Source organism: Nomascus leucogenys, chromosome 12 (assembly GCF_006542625.1).
Source record: "Nomascus leucogenys isolate Asia chromosome 12, Asia_NLE_v1, whole genome shotgun sequence".
In the NCBI taxonomy this organism is placed as follows: domain Eukaryota; kingdom Metazoa; phylum Chordata; class Mammalia; order Primates; family Hylobatidae; genus Nomascus; species Nomascus leucogenys.
The window spans coordinates 31,801,588-31,823,493 of record NC_044392.1 but is presented as its reverse complement, the minus strand read 5'-3'; the positions used below and the strand labels follow the sequence as shown (position 1 = coordinate 31,823,493).

General features: G+C 34.4%; 1 protein-coding gene across 3 annotated transcripts in view; it reads right to left on the bottom strand.

Moving 5' to 3' along the window:
* KIFAP3 (kinesin associated protein 3) overlaps positions 1-21,906 on the bottom strand; it is a 163,987-nt gene that overhangs the window by 33,503 nt on the left and 108,578 nt on the right. For all 3 annotated transcript variants that reach the window (XM_030823994.1, XM_003258855.3, XM_003258856.3), the window contains exons 17-19: positions 20,424-20,509; positions 8,905-9,094; positions 1,580-1,679 (exon numbers count right to left, since the gene is read on the bottom strand). In XM_030823994.1, the coding sequence (XP_030679854.1) occupies positions 1,580-1,679; positions 8,905-9,094; positions 20,424-20,509 (376 nt within the window). The remainder of the gene's footprint in view (positions 1-1,579; positions 1,680-8,904; positions 9,095-20,423; positions 20,510-21,906) is intronic.

Sequence of the window (21,906 nt, the reverse complement as noted above, 5' to 3'; positions counted from 1 at the left end):
TAGATAGATAAATATATGTAAACAATTTACATATATATGTATAGGTAGATACATGTATATAAACAAATATGTAAGTATGAATTAAGTTCAAATATGAAAGGTATTTCTTTTAATGTGGGTTGTGATCAAAAAAGCTGAAAAATCACTACAGTATGTTTTGTGTCCTCCAAATGAGGCAGCATGTTACACTGGAAAGAACATAAACTTTGGTGATATACACACCTGAGTTCAAATTTTTGCTCCATCATCCTACTTGTGTGAATTGGTTAGTTAACCTTGAATTTTTAGAGCTGTGATTTCTTCATCAGTAAAACATATAATAATACTTGTTTTAAAATGTTGCTGTGCAAGTTAAAATAAATAAGATGAATATTTGTAAAACAGATTATATACAATGGATAATCGATAATGGTTGAAATTATTATAATTAGTATTAGATTAAAACAGCATTACAAGTGATCACTAAGAGTTATCGCACATTGGTCACAACTGTATTGTTCATTTAAAAAATACATGAACATATCTTACACATAGAAAATAGCTTATCCTAATGAAAAGTAGAATTTAAGAAGAAAAAAATTAATAGGCTTAAGGGAAAATAACACCGTATCTGTTCACTGGACTAGCTTAATGTGAAATGTCAACAGTCAGCCTTAATTAAAATATTACACCTCTAGGAATGATATGAAGAGGAAAATATTGTTTATACTTTCTGGTGAGATTTTAAAAATCTATTATATTATTATGTAATAAAGCTGGATGTATGCTGTGGGGAACTTTATTATAATTGCAAAACAATACTGGCCTGACATTTTTTTTCTCTTAAATATTTTAATAAAGTGCCATCTAGGGAGGAAAAGTCTTCAATTTAATAAAAGCACCAACTTTTTAAAAACAGCTATGTCTTGGGTAATTGTTAAAATACACGTCTTCTGTTCTCATTTTATATTTTAATGGCTTTGGAAAACACTCAGAAACAATCTGCATTCATTAATTAGGCAAAAGTACTGTTTGTGTCAACAGACAATCTATATTTTCCAACTTGAAGAGCATATTTTGTTTTAGATCTGTGATCTCCATTTTTTTTTTTTTTTTTTTTTTTGAGACGAGTCTCGCTCTGTCGCCCAGGCTGGAGTATAGTGGCGCGATCTCGGCTCACTGTAAGCTCCGCCTCCCGGGTTCATGCCATTCTCCTGCCTCAGCCTCCTGAGTAGCTGGGACTACAGGCGCCCGCCACTACACCCGGCTAATTTTTTGTACTTTTAGTAAGAGACGGGGTTTCACCGTGTTAGCCAGGATGGTGTCCATCTCCTGACCTCGTGATCTGCCTGCCTCGGCCTCCCAAAGTGCCGGGATTACAGGCGTGAGCCACCGCACCTGGCCTTGTGATCTCCATTTTTTAAATACAGAAAATGTGACTTCATAAGTTAATTTAAAATCAAACAAACATGCCCTTTAAAAGATTGAGGGTTTTTTTCCCCTCTTAATGAAAAAGAAGAGAAATGGAGAGCGAAGAGGATTTTAGCTTTCCAAAAGCAACAGATACCACACATTAGATTTTTCTTGGAAAACTGTTTACCTGCCAGGAAATGAATGCTGCCCAACAACATCTCCATTTTGAAGGTGGTAATCATTGAAGAAATCGGGACTTATGGCTCCTTCAGAGGCAATTAATCCATCTAGAAAGAAAAAAAAATGGTAACCAGTAAAACATATGTATAGGAAAAACCAATCTATCAAGCAATACAATAAGAAAATAACTTGTATATTTAATCTATAAAGAAAAATGTTAGCATGACATGTTGTTCTCTCTGGGAGTATGAACAGACGACTGTATGTACCTTAAGTACTAGTTCACAATAATGCAGCACAACAACTGAACATTCATTGAGCATCTACTATGTATTTGGCACTATACAGAGAGGAATTAGTCTCTGCCTTCAAGCAGGCTTATGGTCTCGTATGGAGAAGAAAGAAAAAGATAAGGACGGGAAGCAAGGTGGGGACAGACAGTAAGGATGGTTCAGGCTAAGGAAATAGAACAAATAAAGGCAAGGAGGTATTAAATAGTTTGGTATTGGTAAAGGGTAATACTTTATTGTATTTCACAGCTTTATTAGTGTAGCATGATTAGGGAATCAGATATACCAAATAAGTGAATTTCTAAATAAGCAATACTTGACAGTTTAAGTGCCAGACATTAAAACACACGCACAAACTTACATTAGAAATCTTCATATAGTTTACACTCCTTATATTCTTAAAAGGATATACTATACATAAATATTTCTTGATTATTCAATATTCATTATAAATACTAAATATTGTACAGTCCCTAGGGTTGTGAGATATATTTGATTACCTATGCTAAATAGCTCTATACTAGTATGCTTTTTATTTTTCTTTGCTTATAACATGCTTCTTTCCCTAAATTTAAGTATTTGTTAAGACATTTTCCTGATTACAGAGTTATACTACTTTCTCATTTGTTCCAATCTAAGAATCTAGATAACCTATTTTTGATAGAATTATTAATAAGTTAAGAATAAAAAGAATCTGAGGAAAAAAAGATCTAAGTGATGGCTTCAGAGCTGTTCAATGAATAGAACAAATACGTTAGGATATTGCTTTTGTAATAACTATTTGGATAGCTTTGAGGCCTTTCAAAGTTTCCTTTTCTGAAAGTATGCTGGGTTGTTGAGTGGCCTGCAGATAAACATTAGCTAGGTCATACCCACCACATTGTTTATACATTTGGCATACAGTATAGGCAAATTATTCAATCACCAAATGATTATTTTATACTTAGCACATGCATAATACTGTGCTAGGTCCTGTGGGAAATGTATAAAATTACAATACATAACCTCTGTTTTTAAGAATTTTAGTTTAAGTGAAATACAAGACAAACACTTAAGATGCAATTAAAAATGTAATTTATAATAAATGACATACAGAAGGAATGGATATAAGTACCAAATAAGTGTGGAGGCAGTGAAAGCTATAGAGGGGTCAGAAAATTCTACTTTGAGCGGAGGAGGCAGAAGTGTAACAGATTTGAGTCTGGAAAGACAGGTAAGAGTTAAATGATGAAATCTGTTTGAGGAGTAAGGGTCTTAAAAATGGAGTGAATGGTAAAACTAAGTAATAGAGTTGGCAAACGAATTAAGTGGGGTAATTTGTATTTCCATAAGACTCCCATACTACTCATTTGATACATATATCCATTTGTTACACATCATATATTAATGACATATTATTATTTAATTGTCAAATTGTTAATGGACGCCTTTGGTATTTGTCCTATTACTTTACTAACTTTAAAATACTTAAGAGATTGTTCGAGTTTCTACTGAAAGTGTCAGTAATATTTAATCCAGTTTTTATGTCCACTAGAAGTTAAAGTTTCTATAAATCAAAAAGACCAGCTAAACACTGAAAAGTTAAAAAAAATGAAATCATGGAAAATGACAAGACACCACAGACAGTAAAGCAACATAAAAAAATCAATTTTATATGGATTCTAGCCATATAAAAATTTGTGATTTTATATGGATTCTAGCCATATAAAAATTTGTGATTTTATATGGTAAACTTTTTAAAAATGGCTGGGATTTTGTGAAAGTGGCTAAAACTAACAAGGTTAAGAACACAAAAATCAACAAGTTTCTCTGTTAAATTAAAACCAAAGAATTGAGAATCAGAGTTTAAGAAACCTGCCAATTTTAGAGGAACAAAGCTAAGTAAAATGCCAAAATAAAATATATGCCACACATGGAAAATACACACAAAGATATTCGGCATGCCAATAAAATAATTTAACACTAAGAAATATTTCATAAATAAAGCCAAGTGAAAAGATATGTGAATTATGTAAAAAAGTTTATATTTATAAAATATGACATAGTGAAGTGATCCAGATTAGGTAGAAATTAAGTAAAAATCTGACCAAATTCTCAACATCTTATTTTTGATTCAGAATGCCTATTGTCTTCAAAGGGAACAATGAGTAGCAAAAGGATAAACAGAATACAGGGCACTATAAAATGGGCGATCATCAAATAAAGATCAAATTAAAAATTTTTTACTTTAAAGATTCAGCCAGAAATTTTATAAATCCAGAATACAACTAGTTCAATAATATATCTACTCTTATGTGAATAAAAAAAGAGTAAATTTATACCTCTGAAGTTCTTGTTTTTTTAAGACACAGGGTCTTGCTCTGTTGCACGGGCTGGAGTGCAGTGGTACAATCATAGCTCACTGCAGCCTCAAACTCCTGGGTTCAAGTGATCCTCCTGAGTAGCTGGGACTGCAGGGATGTGTACCACCACATCTGGCTAATTTTTAAAATTTGTTGTAGAGATAGGGTATTGCCCAGGCTGGTCTTGAACTTCTGGCCTCAAGTGATCCCTCTTGCCTCAGCCTCCCAAAGTGCTGGGAGTATAGGTATGAGCTACAGTGCCCAACTTCATTTTTAATTTTCCTAGGACACTGTGGTTGATTCAGTAAACTGCAGCTTCTACAGTGCCCTTTATGGCTTGACAAAAGTTAGGCAGCTCTGACATATGAGTAATCTTTCTTTACTAGAATGAGGTATAAAAATTCCGTTAAAGCCTCTCATCTCAAGCACCTCAACTTCTTTGGAAATATCTATTTTTTCTTAACATTGTTCCACCAAAATTAATTCTTTTAGGGAAATATTAAAAAAGAATCATAGCTTCTTATTTATTCTCCAAATAAATCTAGGAGTGTCTTAAATTCCTACTCTAAACTTGTTGTTTCAAAGATACTAACAAGGAACTAAAGTATTTCATGTAACATTGAAATGACCAGAGAACAAACAGGAAACACAGATGATATACACCATAACACTCTAAGCTATAGAGTATTATACATATTTACAGTACTCAATTATATAAAACCTTTTAGACCACAGTTATGAAGCACACCTTTCTGAGATGCCCTAAGTAAGATGACAAAGACAGTTATGAACAAAACAGAGCATATACTAGATCAGTGATGAAACCAAAGCAAATTTGTTGTCAGCACAGGTAATTTATCAACCTTCTGATTTCTGAAAGCCAGTTTTAAAAAACTGTCTTATAAACATTGTGAATTTAAAAAAATACAAAAACTCAATATCTTCTTATATATTATCTTGTATATCATATATTCTTACTGAAATACAGTTCTTTTTTTTAATTCTTTTTCTTTTTGAGATGGAGTCTCACTTTGTTGCCCAGGCTGGTGTGCAGTGGCGCGATCTTGGCACACTGCAACCTCTGCCTCCGGGTTCAAGCGATTCTCCTGTCTCAGCCTCCCGAGTAGCTGGGATTACAGGCATGTGCTACCACATCCGGCTAATTTTTGTATTTTCTTTTTTTTTTTTTTTTTTTTTTGAGACGGAGTCTCTGTCGCCCAGGCTGGAGTGCAGTGGCGCAATCTCGGCTCACTGCAAGCTCCGCCTCCCGGGTTCACGCCATTGTCCTGCCTCAGCCTCTCCGAGGAGCTGGGACTACAGGCGCTCGCCACCACGCCCGGCTAATTTTTTGTATTTTTAGTAGAGACGGGGTTTCACCGTGGTCTCGATCTCCTGACCTCGTGATCCGCCCGCCTCGGCCTCCCAAAGTGCTGGGATTACAAGCGTGAGCCACTGCGCCCGGCCAATTTTTGTATTTTCAATTAGAGACGGGGTTTCACCATGTTGGCTAGGTTGGTCTCGAACTCCTGACCTCAAGTGATCCACTTGCCTTGGCCACCCAAAGTGCTGGGATTACAAGCATGAGCCACTGTGCCAGGCCAACTTTTTTTCTTAAAGAGACAGGGTCTTGCTATTAATAATTGGTCCAGGTTGGAGTGCTGTGGCTGTTCACAGGCATGATCTCACTACTGATAGCATGGGAGTTTTGACTTAATCCCTTTTGGGTCTGGGCCAGTTCACCCTTCCTTAGGCAATCTGGTGGTCTCCAACTCCCAGGAGGTCACCATACTGATGCTGAACTTAGTGGGGACACCCGATTGGCATAGCTCACTATAATCCAGAGCTCTTAAGACTCAAGTAATCCCCTCACCTCAGCCTTCTGAGTAGCTGGGACTACAGGCACATGCCACTATGCCTGGGTAATTTCTTTTTCTTTTCTTTTTTTTGGTAGAGACGAAGTCTCACTACATTGACCAGGCTAGTCTTGAAGTCCTGGCCTCAAACAACCCTCCTGCCTTGGCCTCCCAAAGTGCTGGCATTAGAGCTGTGAGCCACTATGCCCGGCCTCTTTTTATTTCTTAAAGTCAAATGAATATATAACATTGGGCTCTTTGGTGAACTAGCTAAAGGTGAAATTGTGACTTTATGGGAGAAAATAGATGTCAGTAGTGTAGAATATGAGAAAAAGAAATAACTAAAATGATAAATCTTATTAATAATTTATTTGACTATAATTTACAAGACACATCACAGAAATACATAGGTAGTATGAAAACTATGTTTTTTACAATATTCCTGAGATAGAACAAACCATTTTAAGCTTCATATTCCAGTAATACATTCACATACTAAGAATAAGATTCACTACAATTAATGAAGAACAATTAAAAATAAAAAGTCATTTAGATATATGTAGTAGCAATACGGCTTTATAAATGACAAAATATTTCCTCTATGGGTAAAAGTAGTAAAGCAAACAGCTTCATTTCATAATAGCAAAGGACATTAATTAGTGACTACAATCACAATAATTTTAGACTAAGTAAAAAATACTGTACCTAAAGGAGATGCTAGTTTTGTATTTCACATAATACTAAGATTTTTTTAAAAAAACATGGGAGAATCATATACATTTGACTATTAAATAGTCTGAAAATACAGAGAGTGATGCTAATGACTAGAAAATAGCAGATGCCATTTCATTTTAAAGTAAAAGATAAGACCCAGGGAATTACGAGCCTCTCAGTTTGACCTCTGTGGCTGAAAAGCTGCTAAAGCTGTTCTTATCAGAAACAGCCTAAATTTTCAGGGAGACCCAGAGGCTTAAAAACATGGTTCAGGCATTCAAACAAATCTGCAGTAGTAGAAATTTATCTGATGTTTTCTGATGCTACAATCATACACAATAAAGGAAAGGAGGCTGATATTATCTAGATTTCCATGAGACACATCAAGAAATGCTACAGGGATTCATTTAGTCCATGGACTATCCATGGAAAATGATGTAGGTAAAATAATCACTAAACTAAAAAAAATTTCTTGCTATAAGAAATTTAGTTTTAGACTCACAGCATGTAATTTCTACTGTCAAATGTCTATCATATCATCAGGCTATAGATTTAAAAAAACCTAAATGTTTCTAAGTTTTGGTGTATGAAAATATGCATAACTGTTTTCTCACAAAAGCATAACTTATACATTGTAATTATAAAGTATCAAAAAAATTTAGGATTTTCACTTTAAGAGGTTAATTTAAATTAATTTTGGAAATGTGGTATAACTGTTTAGAAATCTGTTTTGAAATTTTAATTGTATTAAAACAACAATGATGAATACTGAGGTGGTTAATAGCTTTATCTGGTTTTGAAAACTGGTAATTGATTTATTATGAAAGGTAGCTATCAATCTTCAAAGCAAGAAACTTGACTCCAAGAATATTCTGATTTCTATTAAAAAAATTTGCATCATATATATTTTACATCATCTTACTTCATGAATACTGAATATGTAAGGAACAGCTGTTTGCCATTACTGAACTAAGAAATTCTGTTTGGTTGAAATTAATGATCTACTCCATCTGGTTTGAAACACAAAGCAGCATTTCATAACTACTGTAAAGTTCAATTAGGAAGAAATCTATTTGATTTTCAGAGTAAAGCATAAGTTTTCCATGATTTATACATCTATACCAAATACAAAAAATAATACATAATATCTATGGAAAATTTGAACAATACACAAGAAAACACATGAATGAAAATGTGAGTGGTATTATTAATGTGAGTACAGTGATCAGATGTAATAGTAATTTACATAATCATCCAATCATTGATCAAATTGTTCAGATAAAATGAAATACACAAAATATTTAGAGAACATATATTGAGAACACTAAATGCATAGTAGAAATACATAGTAGAAAAAAAGTGAGTCACTAATTCAGATATAATCACCTTAATGATTTTTATCTTCAATTTGCTAGAGATTTTAATTATTATAGAAATCCTTTCCTTCCTCTCCTCAACTAAATGACTTCAATGAAGTAATATTAATGTTGGCAACAGTACAAAACAGTGAGAGCTAGAATATGCAAAAACTTACCAATCTTTCTGTCAAACTCATCCTTGGAAAAAGGTAGTAATGCAAAAAGGTTATAATACATGTAAGATTTACATAAATATTAAATTTTACCTTAAAAACATTAGCATAGTTTAGAAAGAATAAACAATTACTCGTGCCTAATTGTCCCCAAAGTTACCATATAGAGTTTGGTAGTTTGAAACTAAAGCAAAACCGTGGCAAAATTAAACTGTTAAGATTAAATATCTTGGAAAACAAATGATGAATAAATTATGCATTTAATAAATCCAGAAGAAAAATGAATATTACATTTTTGAACAGAAGTCAGAAATCTTGAAGTTGTCCATTTAAGTTACACATTCTAGCAATTAATAAACTTCTAAGAACAATTAATTTTCCTGGCTACAGCCTTTTAGGGAGATTCCATCAAAGACTAACTTGGAAAAAAAAATGGTAAGTTAATAGGTTTGCTTATTATATATAAATGTTACATCTAAAATCATTAGCAGACCATTCATAAACTAAAAGAAGTGCTTATTAAGCTTGGGAATGTGCAAGGCTGGCTGATTAAAATTTCTATTCATAGCATATAAACTGTTTATTTTCGCTTTGGTTATCACCTGAGTTGTAGAAAAGGTCAGGTCTTTCGAGAATATCTCCTTCATGAATGTATGGCTCAATTCGATCATCGCCATACAAGTACTGCTCACTCTCATCCATCTGACGACTCTCTACCATCTCCAGCCACTGAGAGTTATGCCAGCGAAACTTTTCACTCTGAATTTTCTTAGCCCATTCTTCATCATATTCCTATTGAAAACAGTCAACTGTTATTATATAAGCTAACTCACTTGGCACTCAGACGGCAGTATTTTTATCTGAGAATTTTGGGGGGCCTTCATTGGGTCAGAGGAAGCACTAAAAATACCTGTTCAGGATTATTTTATATAATAGCCAACGAAAAGCAATTACATACATAAAGAAGTCTGTTTGTATTATCGATCACTAATGGCAATGGCAAACACTAGAAAAGTTTAAATTTCATAAATTCTTATTTAATATTACATAAATATTGCCAGAATTTAAGCAAGCAGTAAGACTTCAGTTTCCAAAGAGTTCTTGTGACTATAATTAAAGTTGACCTTAGAACAAAATGGATTTCAATTGCACAGGTCCACTTATACATGGATTTTTGTTCCACCTCTGCCACCCCTGAGATAGCAAAACCAAGCCCTCCTCTTCTTTCTCCTCCTCAGCCTACTCAATGTGAAGACAATGAGGATGAAGATCTTTATGATGATTCACTTCCACTTGGTGAATAGTAAATATATTTTCTCTTCCTTATGATTTTCTTAAAAATATTCCTTTCTCTAGCTTACTTTATTGTAAGAATACAGTATATAATACATATACAAAATATGTGTTAATCAACTGTTTATGCTATTAGTAAGGCTTCCAGTTAACAGTAGGCTATTAGTTTATGTTTTGGGGGAGTTAAAAGTTATACATGGATTTTCAACTGTGTAGGGGGATTGGTCCCCTAACACCTGTGTTCAAGAGTCAACTGCATTTGTGGCACTAATGGCAGGTAGTTAGCATAAAATGACATATTTTGCTGTATCTTTTAGTCTAGATAACACTGGGGGAAGTACTGTTAAAGTATTGTTTTAGCTGCTAAAATGGTTTACTACAGAAAACAAATATCAGAATTGAATTTTTGTTCCAAACACAAATTAATGATCTTAGTTGGTTGTAATTATTTCTTTAAATGTTTCTTGTTTTGATCATAAACTCCTATGGAGCAAGATTGGGTTATTCACTGACAGGTGTATCTGTAACACTTGTCAGAGTCACCGACAGGTGTATCTGTAACACTTGTCAGAGAGAACGTTCTTGGTGAATGGTTTTGAAGGACAAATAGGCAAATTACTGTAAGCTACAGCAGAACTTCTCCATCTACTATTTGTCCCATAGGTTGCAGCTACTACTGAGTAGTGTATTGCTTTAACAACAGACAGCAGAAATGATAGCATGGATAGAAAATAAAAGGCTTCAGATATTTCATGTCATTGTTAGAGTTCTTGGTTTCAAATTCCTCTGTCATATCTTTAAACATATTTGGTTACAGCTGTCTAAAAAGGAGTTAGAGGGATGCAGGGTAATAGCACTATTAAGGTGATCACAAAAACTAAGAGGTAGACCAAATATATATTTTAGTTAAATACTAAGCAATTTTTCAATTCAAGCTGAGACTCAAATCAAAATCACTATCACAGAATACATTTCTGGGATATAAAAATAAAATCTGAGATTTTATAATAAATGTAATTATTATTGTAATTTTCTTGTTAAAATTATAACTTGTTCACGTTTCACATTATCAGCAAATCCAAGCAGTGTCAGTTGTCAGATTGTATGTGCTATAATGTACATTTAAAAAATATACAGATGCTCCCTTTCAACTGAAGTTGGGGAAGGTAGAGGATATTTTTTGACCATAGTACTGCTAGTGACAATTTTGCAACCAAATTACTAAACTTGATTTTCTTTTTAATTTTTATTTTAGGTTCAGGGATACATGTGCAGATTTGTTATATAGGTAAACTGTGTGTCATGGGGGTTTGGTGTACAGATTGTCACCCAGGTAATAAGCATAGTACCCAAATAGGTAGTTTTTCAGTCCTGACTCTCCTCCCACCCTCCACCCTTAAGTAGGTCCTGATGTCTCTTGTTTTCTTCTTTGTGTTCATGTGTACTCAATGTTTAGCACCCATTTATAAGTGAGAGCATGTGGTATTTTGTTTTCTGTTCCTGTGTTAGTTTACTTAGGATAATGGCCTCCAGCTCCATCCATGTTGCTGCAAAGGACATGATCTCGTTCTTTTTTATGGCTATGTAATAGTCCATGATGTATAACATTTTCTTTAGCCAGTCTACTGTTGATGGGCATTTAGGTTGATTACATGTATTTGCTTATTGTAAACAGTGCTGCAATGAACATGCACATGCACGTCTCTTTATGGTAGAACAATGTATATTCCTTTGGGTATATACCCAATAATGGGACTTCTTTTCTTTTTCCTTTTTTTTTTTTTTTTGTTGAGATGGAGTCTTGCTGTTACCCATGCTGGAGGGTGGTGGCACGATCTCAGCTCACTGAAACCTCTGCCTCCTGGGTTAAAGTGGTTCTTGTGCCTCAGCCTCCAGAATAGCTGGGATTACAGGTGCCTGCCATCACCACCCGGCTAATTTTTGTATTTTTGGTAGAGATGGGGTTTCACCATGTTGGCCAGGCTGGTCTTGAACTCCTGACCTCAGGTAATCTGCCTGCCTCAGCCTCCCAAAATACTGGGATTACAGGCATGAGCCACGGTATCTGGCTGGGACTTCTTATCTAATAGTTATCTATTAACATTTCTATTAGTCATCAATCTATTTCCTAATATTATTTTTTAAAATTAAGTTGCATAAAATTAAGAGCTATCATAAACATTATGTAAAAATAATAAACATTTTTATTCAACTGATAAGAGTTTTAATAATTAAACAACTGAAGATCTTTACCTCAGTTACATCTGATACTATACTTGAAATAGACTATTCAGATATAAATAATAAATCCAAATGCCATACCTCCTTAGTATTATTGATATGGTCACAGTGACTGAATGTGATGGTAATTTATACAACCACCCAATCACTGATCACACACAAATTATTCTGCCAAAAGAAGATAATACATATAAAGCATTTAGATAACTTATATTGAGAACACTTAATAAATATTAGCCATTACCTTAATTAATTCAAGTAATGGCTCCCTGAAATAAGTACTATAATTATCAACATCTTACAAATGAGAAAATGAGGCCCAGAACACTGAAGTAACTTGATCCAGGGTACACAGCTGGCTGTGGCTACTACAGCACTGTAAGCCTCGGGCCAGCAATGTGGAAGAGGCAGTTAAACAGAGGATAAATGAACATTTGTCAGAGTTCCTGCAGAATGGATTCTTTATTGAATGAGAATATAACAAATAACCCCCAGGGACAACTTTCAGCTCTAAGATTTCATAAGCAAGCAGTGATATGGGAGGAAGTCGTTGACCAAGGAGTGATATTGGAAGAAGTAGCTTCTGGTCTGGTAAGTATATTATCCTATCATATTCTCAATCATGCTCTTACTGAGCTGGCCATACTTGGGTGGGTATTGGGAAAAGAGGGAGTTGAAAAATAATATGCACAGAGATGTTGTTTACAAGCAGTTTTGTGGTTCACTTTGGGATTCCAAAATTAAATACCAAGCGATGCCTCATTATGTAATATATGCATATGATCAGCTTCAAAGTAATTTAGCCTAAACGCTAAATATAACTGTGAACCTCTTTAAGATTCATATAGCTTCACAAGAGTACACTTTTTGTTGCCATATGTGTGTCTGTGTATGTGCTCAATTAAAGTTAGCTGCAGAAAGATACTGTCATATTAGAAATGGCCAGATAATTTACAAAGAGTGATCACATAACCATACAGTAGAAAGAAAGGATAAATTTATTATATCCATTGGGGTAAGACATTTAATACATTAAAAAGCAAAATGACAATGTGGACAAATTGTCCACACTAATTGGCTTTTTTTCTAAAAAGTAAGTTGGTTACGGGTTACCAAAACTCTCAGAATATGCTTTATAAAATACCAGAAATCCTAGTAAGTCCACATTAAATACAGAACTAATTTGAATGTTATTTTTTTAAAGAATAGTAGCTTGTTTCACTTGGGAAGAGGCATAAAACTAATTTTTCATTTTGGTTCGAGATCCCTGAGGAATCGCCACACTGACTTCCACAATGGTTGAACTAGTTTACAGTCCCACCAACAGTGTAAAAGTGTAGAAAAATTTAAATCTGATTGAATTATCTGAACGAAAAGGTATTCCTTCAAGGAAAAAGACAGAAAAATCATATGATCTGATGATTTCATTGTAATTTAAATTTCAAGCATATTCATTCCTGGTGAAAGAACAGGAGTTAAAATTCAGTCAAGTGCCCAAAGCATATAAAATATGGGGTCTGCTATTCCAGTAAGAGTAAAACTTGACTCCTACTAATACCTGTGAAATGTTACAGAGGTAGGTAATATTTAAAATAAAAATATCCTTAAACTACATTTCCACAAAATGTATTTAGCCTAGGAAGTAATGCTTTGAAAAAACAAACAAAAATCCTGCTTACTCCGAGTTATCATTTCACACCCTCTTTTAAGATTATCCTAATTTAACAATAACACAAATATATCTAATAAATGTAAAAATGTGTAACAAAGAAGTTTCTTCATAAACAATTGCCCTTCTAACTTTAGCCTTCTTATCACCCTATGAGCTCACATCATTATTCTTATTAATAAACTTATACATACAAGGCTCAGTTTAAAAAGAGATGATCAAATCTATTTGACAAAAGTCCAAACACACAAACCAAAAATATCCATGAGCATCCATGACTAACTTTTGATATTTTCTTGGTAAAACTGATCTTCCAAGGCAGTGAGTTAGCACAGAACCTAGCACCAAATATAATGACTGCCCTTACACATTCCTTTAAAATTTTCACCTTCTCTCTTTTATCAGTTTTTGATTGAATTATTGTATAGAACCAGTGCATCTCTTGACATTATAAGCCTAAAAAGTATGGTAGCAATGATATAGATTGTACTATCATTTTCTTACTTAAAATAATTGTATTCTAACTTTTAAGCATTTTGTACTATAAAACAATAGGTTTAATTTCTATGACTAACATACTAATTAACATGCATTATTGTTTACAGGATCACAGTAAAAATACCATGGTTATTTTCTCAGCTCTAAAAAAGAAGCAAAACAGCTCTTCTCTCAGGAAATACGACACAGCACATGTTATTCTATACCAAACTGTGTATTTAGGATATTGAAAATTATATCTTGCAAAAGATCCAACAATGATTCCAGAATCCTACTATGATGAATCTACTACACTGGCAAGCAGAGTCTTCATAAGAGGTGGCCTTGAAATTAAATATGTGTGTATGGTTCTTTGTTATAGATCATAGACGGAAAATGGCAAAAAAAAAAAACCTTGGCTTAACAGTATGAAAGCCTTAAAAGTTTTTCCATTTAAAGTCTTAAAGAATCATAACATAACTGTGAAATAATATTTGGAGTTTCATGATTATAAAAGTAATATTTTCATTGTTGAAAATGGAAAATTACAGGAAAAATACCTATAAAAACTTTAGCAAGATGGAACCATAATAACTACTATATCCCACCAGTTTTCAATGACTTTCTTAACTCCAGTATTAATGGATAACTTTGGAAAATATTTTAAAATGTGTTTAAAAAATTTACAGCCTAAGTATGAAACATTATTAAGATATTGGACTTGTGCCATAAAAGTTTGCTCTAGTTTGTGATAATGTTGCCTCAGGTTTTCAACTGTTTACCAAATAAAGCATCTTAGAATGAAATATGCCATAAGGAACACAATATTCATTAAAATAATTTTACTTCTCTTTTTCCGTAGTAGTAAATGTTACTTAGAATCAAATGAAATAGCATTGTTTTGCTGTATAATGCTGACCATTTATGTTTATGTTTCTGAAAAGGTTTACCAGATTTCTTGAAAATGAAATATTTTAGCTTAAGGCTGTTGAGATTCTATTTACCAAGTACAGTAAATTAATAGGCTAAGACAATGGTTTTAGACTTCAGGGAAGGTTCAAAAGCACATTTTGGGGACAAATATTAAAAGTAAATCAACTGCCACCTACTTTTCCTGTTTTATTAAAGGGTCATTTGCAGACTAAAAAATGTGAGAAAGAATCTCAAAGTAAAGATATATAGTACTTTCCCAAAATAAAACATGTTAACAACATTATATCCCCCTCCTGGACAAACCTTTCCTTTTTTATTTTTTTCCCTTTTCCATTTCAGTAACAATTTGCTGTATCATATCCTATGGACCATCATTCGGGAATCTCTAACTTCTCTATGTGCTTTGGGAATCCTCAATGAATATAGTTTAGTAGCCATGGCAAAGTGAGTTTCTTTGTGTTTCAGCATCTGGATTTATAGCTATTAATAATATGGTACTGCATAATATAAAGAACATTGGATTAGGAGTCAGGAGACCTGGGCTCTGGTTCTAGTTCTGCAACTAACTGAAGTATACAACCTTCTAAAGGTATTCTAATCTCTCTTGGTCTCAGATTCTTCAAAAATGAAACAAAACTAAGACTTACTTAAGCTCTAACATTCTAAATAAAAACCTATGATTTATACCATGAATTCATAAAGCTGTTGAAATAACTATCCCAAATAACTGAAAAGTACTGGTAGGATAGGAGTTTCTTTTAAAAAGTTAACAAGCAATTCTTAAATGAAAACCCAATGTCAAAAAATTTTAATCAACATACATCATTAAAATAAATTTTCTCTAACCCCATCCACCAATCTCTAGCCCCTCTTATTATTCACTCCCCTCTACCCCCAGCCCCATATCAGAAAATAATTATGAGAATTCAGGGATGTCACAGCTGAATCACAGCTAAGGTATGTCATCAAAACCTATCCAAAGCCTTTGTGGAAATACTCTAGGATTATAGTTTTTTCTTCATTTTTGAAATACTTCTTTTCACAAGGAGTACAACCTGGTGTCCTGCCTTTGAGACTTGAGTTTATTGTGTATTTAAAGAAAAACATGCTTTGTTTTTTATTTCCTTCTCTTCTTAGCTCCTGACATTATGATTTTAAGCACTCAGTATCCATAAATTCTAAAGTGTCGTGAAAGACTGATGGTTTGATTTTACATGGAATGGGCCATCCTTTTTGAAGTCCTACATCATTTTGTTTACTAGTTAACCACCAAAACATTATGAAGCCTTAACTAGCCTATTATCAGAGCCTGTTCACTATCAGGAAAACTCTTTGTCACTGGCTTCCGTCACACCTTGTATCTGATTAACACACTATAGGATAACACAGAGCTACATAGATCTGCTTTGTGTTCTAACATAACTGATGGAAAACAGATTTTCCTTTTTCCTTTAATGTGGCAGCCCCCTAATTGAGACTGTAATATGGTTTATTTAATATAATTTTTCATACTAAATTAAAGCAAGTCTGGAGTAATTTAGTTGCTCATTAAAGTTACGGTGGTAGCTGCTAACAAGATACTTTTTCTATCTTAAAAAAAATTAATCCCAATAATATCGATAGACATACCTATAATTTAACATACATAATAAAGTTGATTTTTATGCACATACTATCTATTTCTCAATAAGACTGCCCCAAGTGTTGACCTTTAGTCTTGACCACAAAGTAAAAGGAATAACTAAATAACATTTATTTAAGTAAGAAATAATTTTTTTCTTTCATACTATGCATGGATTCTTTTAAGTCTAAATGTTGCCAATTAAAAAAAAAATAAAGTAACATGAATAACAGGTAGGAAACACACACATTTATGTATAAAATTATGTGTGTATATGCTTAAATTCTAACAAGTTGGAAAAATATCCTAAATGTCCGCCTTTTGGTTTATGCAATATAAAAATGAACTATAAAAGAAGACTAACTAAATTTATCTCATTAAACCCAATTAGACTATATGCGATTAAGAAATAAAAATCAAACTTATACTAAGAAATAAAAGAATTTACCAAGACTGCAAAACAAGCAAGAACCAGTTCTGCTTGGTCTGGAAAGAGAAAATTTTAGAAATTTCTGCCAACAATTCACTTGAAAATCACTACTCCCACATCCAACTTGCATGCCAATTAAAAGTGACCAGCATTTACCCATGCCCTGCTCTTGAAAGCTTGAGTTCTAATGCTAACCCTAACCCTATGAAACCTTCTCTGTAACTTCTTTTCAAGATGTTGTAAGATACTTCTTAAAGTGCTCTCCCTTACTGGCAAGATTATTAATAAGCCCACCTTTTCTCTGACACAGGCTTCCTTGGTTATCTCTGCAGAGACCATAACAATGGGTGTCGTAGAAGCTACATTTAAAGCTGTATTGGTTTCTTTCATTTTAATAAACCAGGCTTATTAAGTACAATTTTGTCTGTCTGGAATGAAGGTAGCACCTACTTTTCCAAGTTTAGAATATTAGAGCTTGCTATTAATTCCAGATTATTAAAATAAAAACAATCTGCCCGTGATTATAATTAAGAGTTATTTAAAAAGGAAGAGGTACCATTCAAAATCTCAGTGACACAAACCTATGTCACAACTAAATCATACACTGGCTAGAAAGATGACAGAAATCAGTCTTTCACCAGAGAACCTGGTTATATCCCTTTTCCTGTAAACACCCTGTAGATACAGTGTGCCGTTAGTACAAATAATCTAGTGATAGGCCATGTAGTAGTACTGCTTCTGGAACGCCAGTTCACGTTTAGGGAATAGTATTTCAGTGTTCTCTGGGGTCTAGATTGTAAATTTTTATATTCAAGGAACTTTGTATTGTTGAGTTTTGTGTTCTCAGTGTCTTGGTGTTTGGCACATAATAGGTGCTTAATAAACATGCATTAAATGTCTGACAAACCAGAAATATCAAGGGAGGATTTCTGAGGTTCTCAAATACTTCACGCAAAGCTGAGGATATACTGAAGGATACGAATCTAATTAGAGTTTTTAGAAGCTCTCTAGATCGGAGGGGTAGGTGATGTTCTTCCCTTCATGATTCCCATGATTGTCTTCATGGAAAAGAAAAAGGCAATAGTCAACTGACTTATAATTCCCTTGGAAGACCAACTAGCTCTAGGCTTCTCTCTCCTTACCTCCCTGCTCCTCTTTGCACCTACACCATTCCCTGCCTCCCCAAGCTACAAGTAATGTAGTCACACAGGTGACAATGTGCTGATGAGGCCACAGAGACTGTATCATGTAAACAAGTGATGTAATCCTCCTTGGTATCCAGAGTACCGCCACTGCACATCTGTTTCAATTCATCAGTTGAGGGCTTGGGTCCAACTACATTAAACAAATCTTCACTAGTATAATATTTGCATAATTTGGGGGACAAGTACTTTACTGCAGAAAGTATATTTCCCCAAGGCTTTCAAGGCATCTAATTTTTCTTAGTATTATTCTGCACTGTCTGTCTTCAGTGGCAGATAAGTTTGTTTTCTTACAGGTAAATTGCTTTAAGCTACAAATATTCCCATTCTGTCTATATATTTTTTGGATTTTTTATTATTATAGAATACAGTCATGCTGAGAATACTAGGAAATCATTATCTAGAGGTAAAAAGAATTTTAAGAGATCATCCACTTCTCTCCTAAGCAGGTTTCTAATAATTTAAAAAGTTTGTTATTTAGCCATTACTAATGCTAACTGAACAAAAACTTCACATTCTCCCTTGATGGTGTTTTTAGTGAGCACCATTTCAATGCAGCAATGGAAGCAGAAGCCAGAATTTTCATAGGTTTAAAGTGCGGAAATGAAGGAAGTAAAATATAGACAACTGTTTGGAAACTTTGGATCTAGAAAGAAGGAGAGCTAAGACAGTATCTAGAAGAGAAAAGAGATACAGGGTTGGGGGTGACTCCAGTTTTAAGATGAGAGACTTAAGCTCAGAGTTTAGAAATTATTTGAAATAAAATTTTTATTTTATAATAAATACATTCGTATTTTATACAAAATATTTTCAGATGAAGGCTGAGTTGGCCTTTGGGAACTATCAACTTACATTCTAAACCACATACACTTAGTATGTGAATCTAAACATTATCTTCTAGCTACCTTTCCTAGACAGAAGGTAGATAAAAAGTATGCTAAATGTAATGCATAACAGACGGACAACTCTCTCCTTTCCTTGTTGCTTCAAGTAAGATAATCACATATAGAACTATAAGAAGTTTCCTGTTCTTATACTATATACTTTATATACAACAATGGCACTGTGATCTATTAGAAAATAGTACGAGCCATGAAATTATTCTATAGGCACATTAAATATTCTATATTCATAAGCCCTGTGATCAGTGACCTATGTGTGAAATGTGTTCGTAGAATGGGGATTTAATATGTACAGTTTCTCTATTCTGACTTAGAAATCAAAGCTAAAATGTCAACGTATCCATTTAGTTCTACACCAGTAATGAGATACTTAGTCAAATCCAAAAAACAGATGATATCAAATTAAGATGAATTTCTGAAATAAAATGTGAGAAAGTGACGATGAAGTTCCTAATGGTGACTGTCGTTTCCTGATTACATCACTAGCAGAAAATCCAACTTAGTGGATTTCCAACTAAGTTATTGATTTTTTAAGAAAATGTTATTCTGATCTGTTTAAAAAGCTAAAGTTAAACTTCTAAAACTACTGAGTAGGCTACATTCAATAAACTTTCTAAAGGTGAGCCAAATCCAGTTCGAAAAAGAAAGCAACCTGGTTGTGCGTAGCAGTATATGCCATATATAAAAAAATACTCAAAATAATCGAGTATCTGGTATAGCCCTGGTGCAAGGCCCAAATCCAGGCAGAAGACTGTGGTAGGCAGCAAAATTGCTGGCAGTAAGTCTGCATGGTTCACAATTTCTAACCCAACACTTAGATCATCTCTTTGATCATATCCCTCTAGTCATGTATCCTTTAAAAACCTCCAAAACTATGAATAACATTAAGATTTTTGTATTTCCCATCATTTCAAAGCAACTTAAAGGACAACTGTATGTATAAAATAAAACTATCAATTAACTGAAAAAAATAGCTGATACAAGATTTTATTTATTAAAAAAATTTAATGGCCAAACCACAAAATTGATAATGTTTTGACAGAAACTGTCTTCCAACTCCCCACTCCTATACAATAATTTATCTGAAAAACAAGTGGCTCTGCGATGACATGTAGATCAGAACTCTGAATACCTATAAAATATTTTTAAGTAAGGAGCCGATGACTTAAAAGTTGAAAGCTAAAGAACTTACTAATGTTTAAAAAGTAAATTTAGTTATCATTGTATATCCTGAATCTTACCAAAATACAAAGTTGGGTTTACACTGAATGCATTGTTTAAAATAAGTTTACAATGTCTTTTTCCCCCAAGATGAAGTCAATTATACTTTGTGTAGAAAAAATAATTACTTACCGCTATAATATCTAATGTATTATCACAGACCTTTCGGATTTCATTGTTCTTATCATGCATCAGGTCTATGAGATATGCTGGAGCCTCTGAATAAAAATGGTTAAAGATACAAACTACATTTGATATTGTGGCTAGTCAATAATACTACGAAAATCTCATATTTTTATAAATCGAAATATAACCCAAATTTTAAAATAAAATCATTAATACAAGATGACCAGAAACACTTAATATTTCATTTGTTTAGAAAAACAGGGATAGTAGGGACATAAAAAAGAGAAAAATCTAGATAAAAATGGGTAAGGAAAACAAAGTCAGTAAATCTCAGAAAGTACAAGACCACATTTCTGAATACATGAGGATCATGAACATAAATGAAGAGGAAGCTCTACAGTTGTGTAGCTATAAATGCTTCTTGATCTATCCTGCTCTCCTAAAAATTCAGGAAAACTAATTTCAAACAAAACTAACAAGAGAGATCCCATGGTCGAAAACAGAAGGCATGATAAAACATTTTCACATAAAAGAAAGCTGCAACCTAATTATTTCAAAAGAGATAAAAATAATTTAAAAAATAGTGCATACAGGGTGGAGCCAAGATGGCCGAATAGGAACAGCTCTGGTCTACAGCTCCCAGCGTGAGCAACACCGAAGACGGGTGATTTCTGCATTTCTGTTTGAGGTACCGGGTTCATCTCACTAGGGAGTGCCAAACAGTGGGTGCAGGACAGTTGGTGCAGCGCACTGTGCGCGAGCCGAAGTGGGGCGAGGCACTGCCTCACTTGGGAAGCACAAGGGGTCAGGGAGTTCCCTTTCCTAGTCAAAGAAAGGGGTAACAGACTGCACCTGGAAAATCGGGTCAGTCCCACCCTAATACTGCGCTTTTCCAACGGGCTTGGAAAACGGCACACCAGGAGATGGTGTCCCGCACCTGGCTTGGAGGGTCCTACGCCCACGGAGTCTCGCTGATTGCTAGCACAGCAATCTGAGATCAAACTGCAAGGCGGCAGCGGGGCTGGGGGAGGGGCGCCCGCCATTGTCCAGGCTTGCTTAGGTAAACAAAGCAGCCAGGAAGCTGGAATTGGGTGGAGCCCAGCACAGCTCAAGGAGGCCTGCCTGCCTCTGTAGGCTCCACCTCTGGGGGCAAGACACAGACAAACAAAAATTCAGCAGGAACCTCTGCAGACTTAAATGTCCCTGTCTGACAGCTTTGAAGAGAGTAGTGGTTCTCCCAGCACACAGCTGGATATCTGAGAATGGACAGACTGCCTCCTAAAGTGGGTCCCTGACCCCCGAGCAGCCTAACTGGGAGGCACCCCCCAGTAGGGACAGACTGACACCTCACTCGACCAGGTATTCCTCTGAGACAAAACTACCAGAGGAACTATCAGACAGCTGAATTTGTGGTCTCACGAAAATCCACTGTTCTGCAGCCACCGCTGCTGACACCCAGCCAAACAGGGTCTGGAGTGGACCTCTAGCA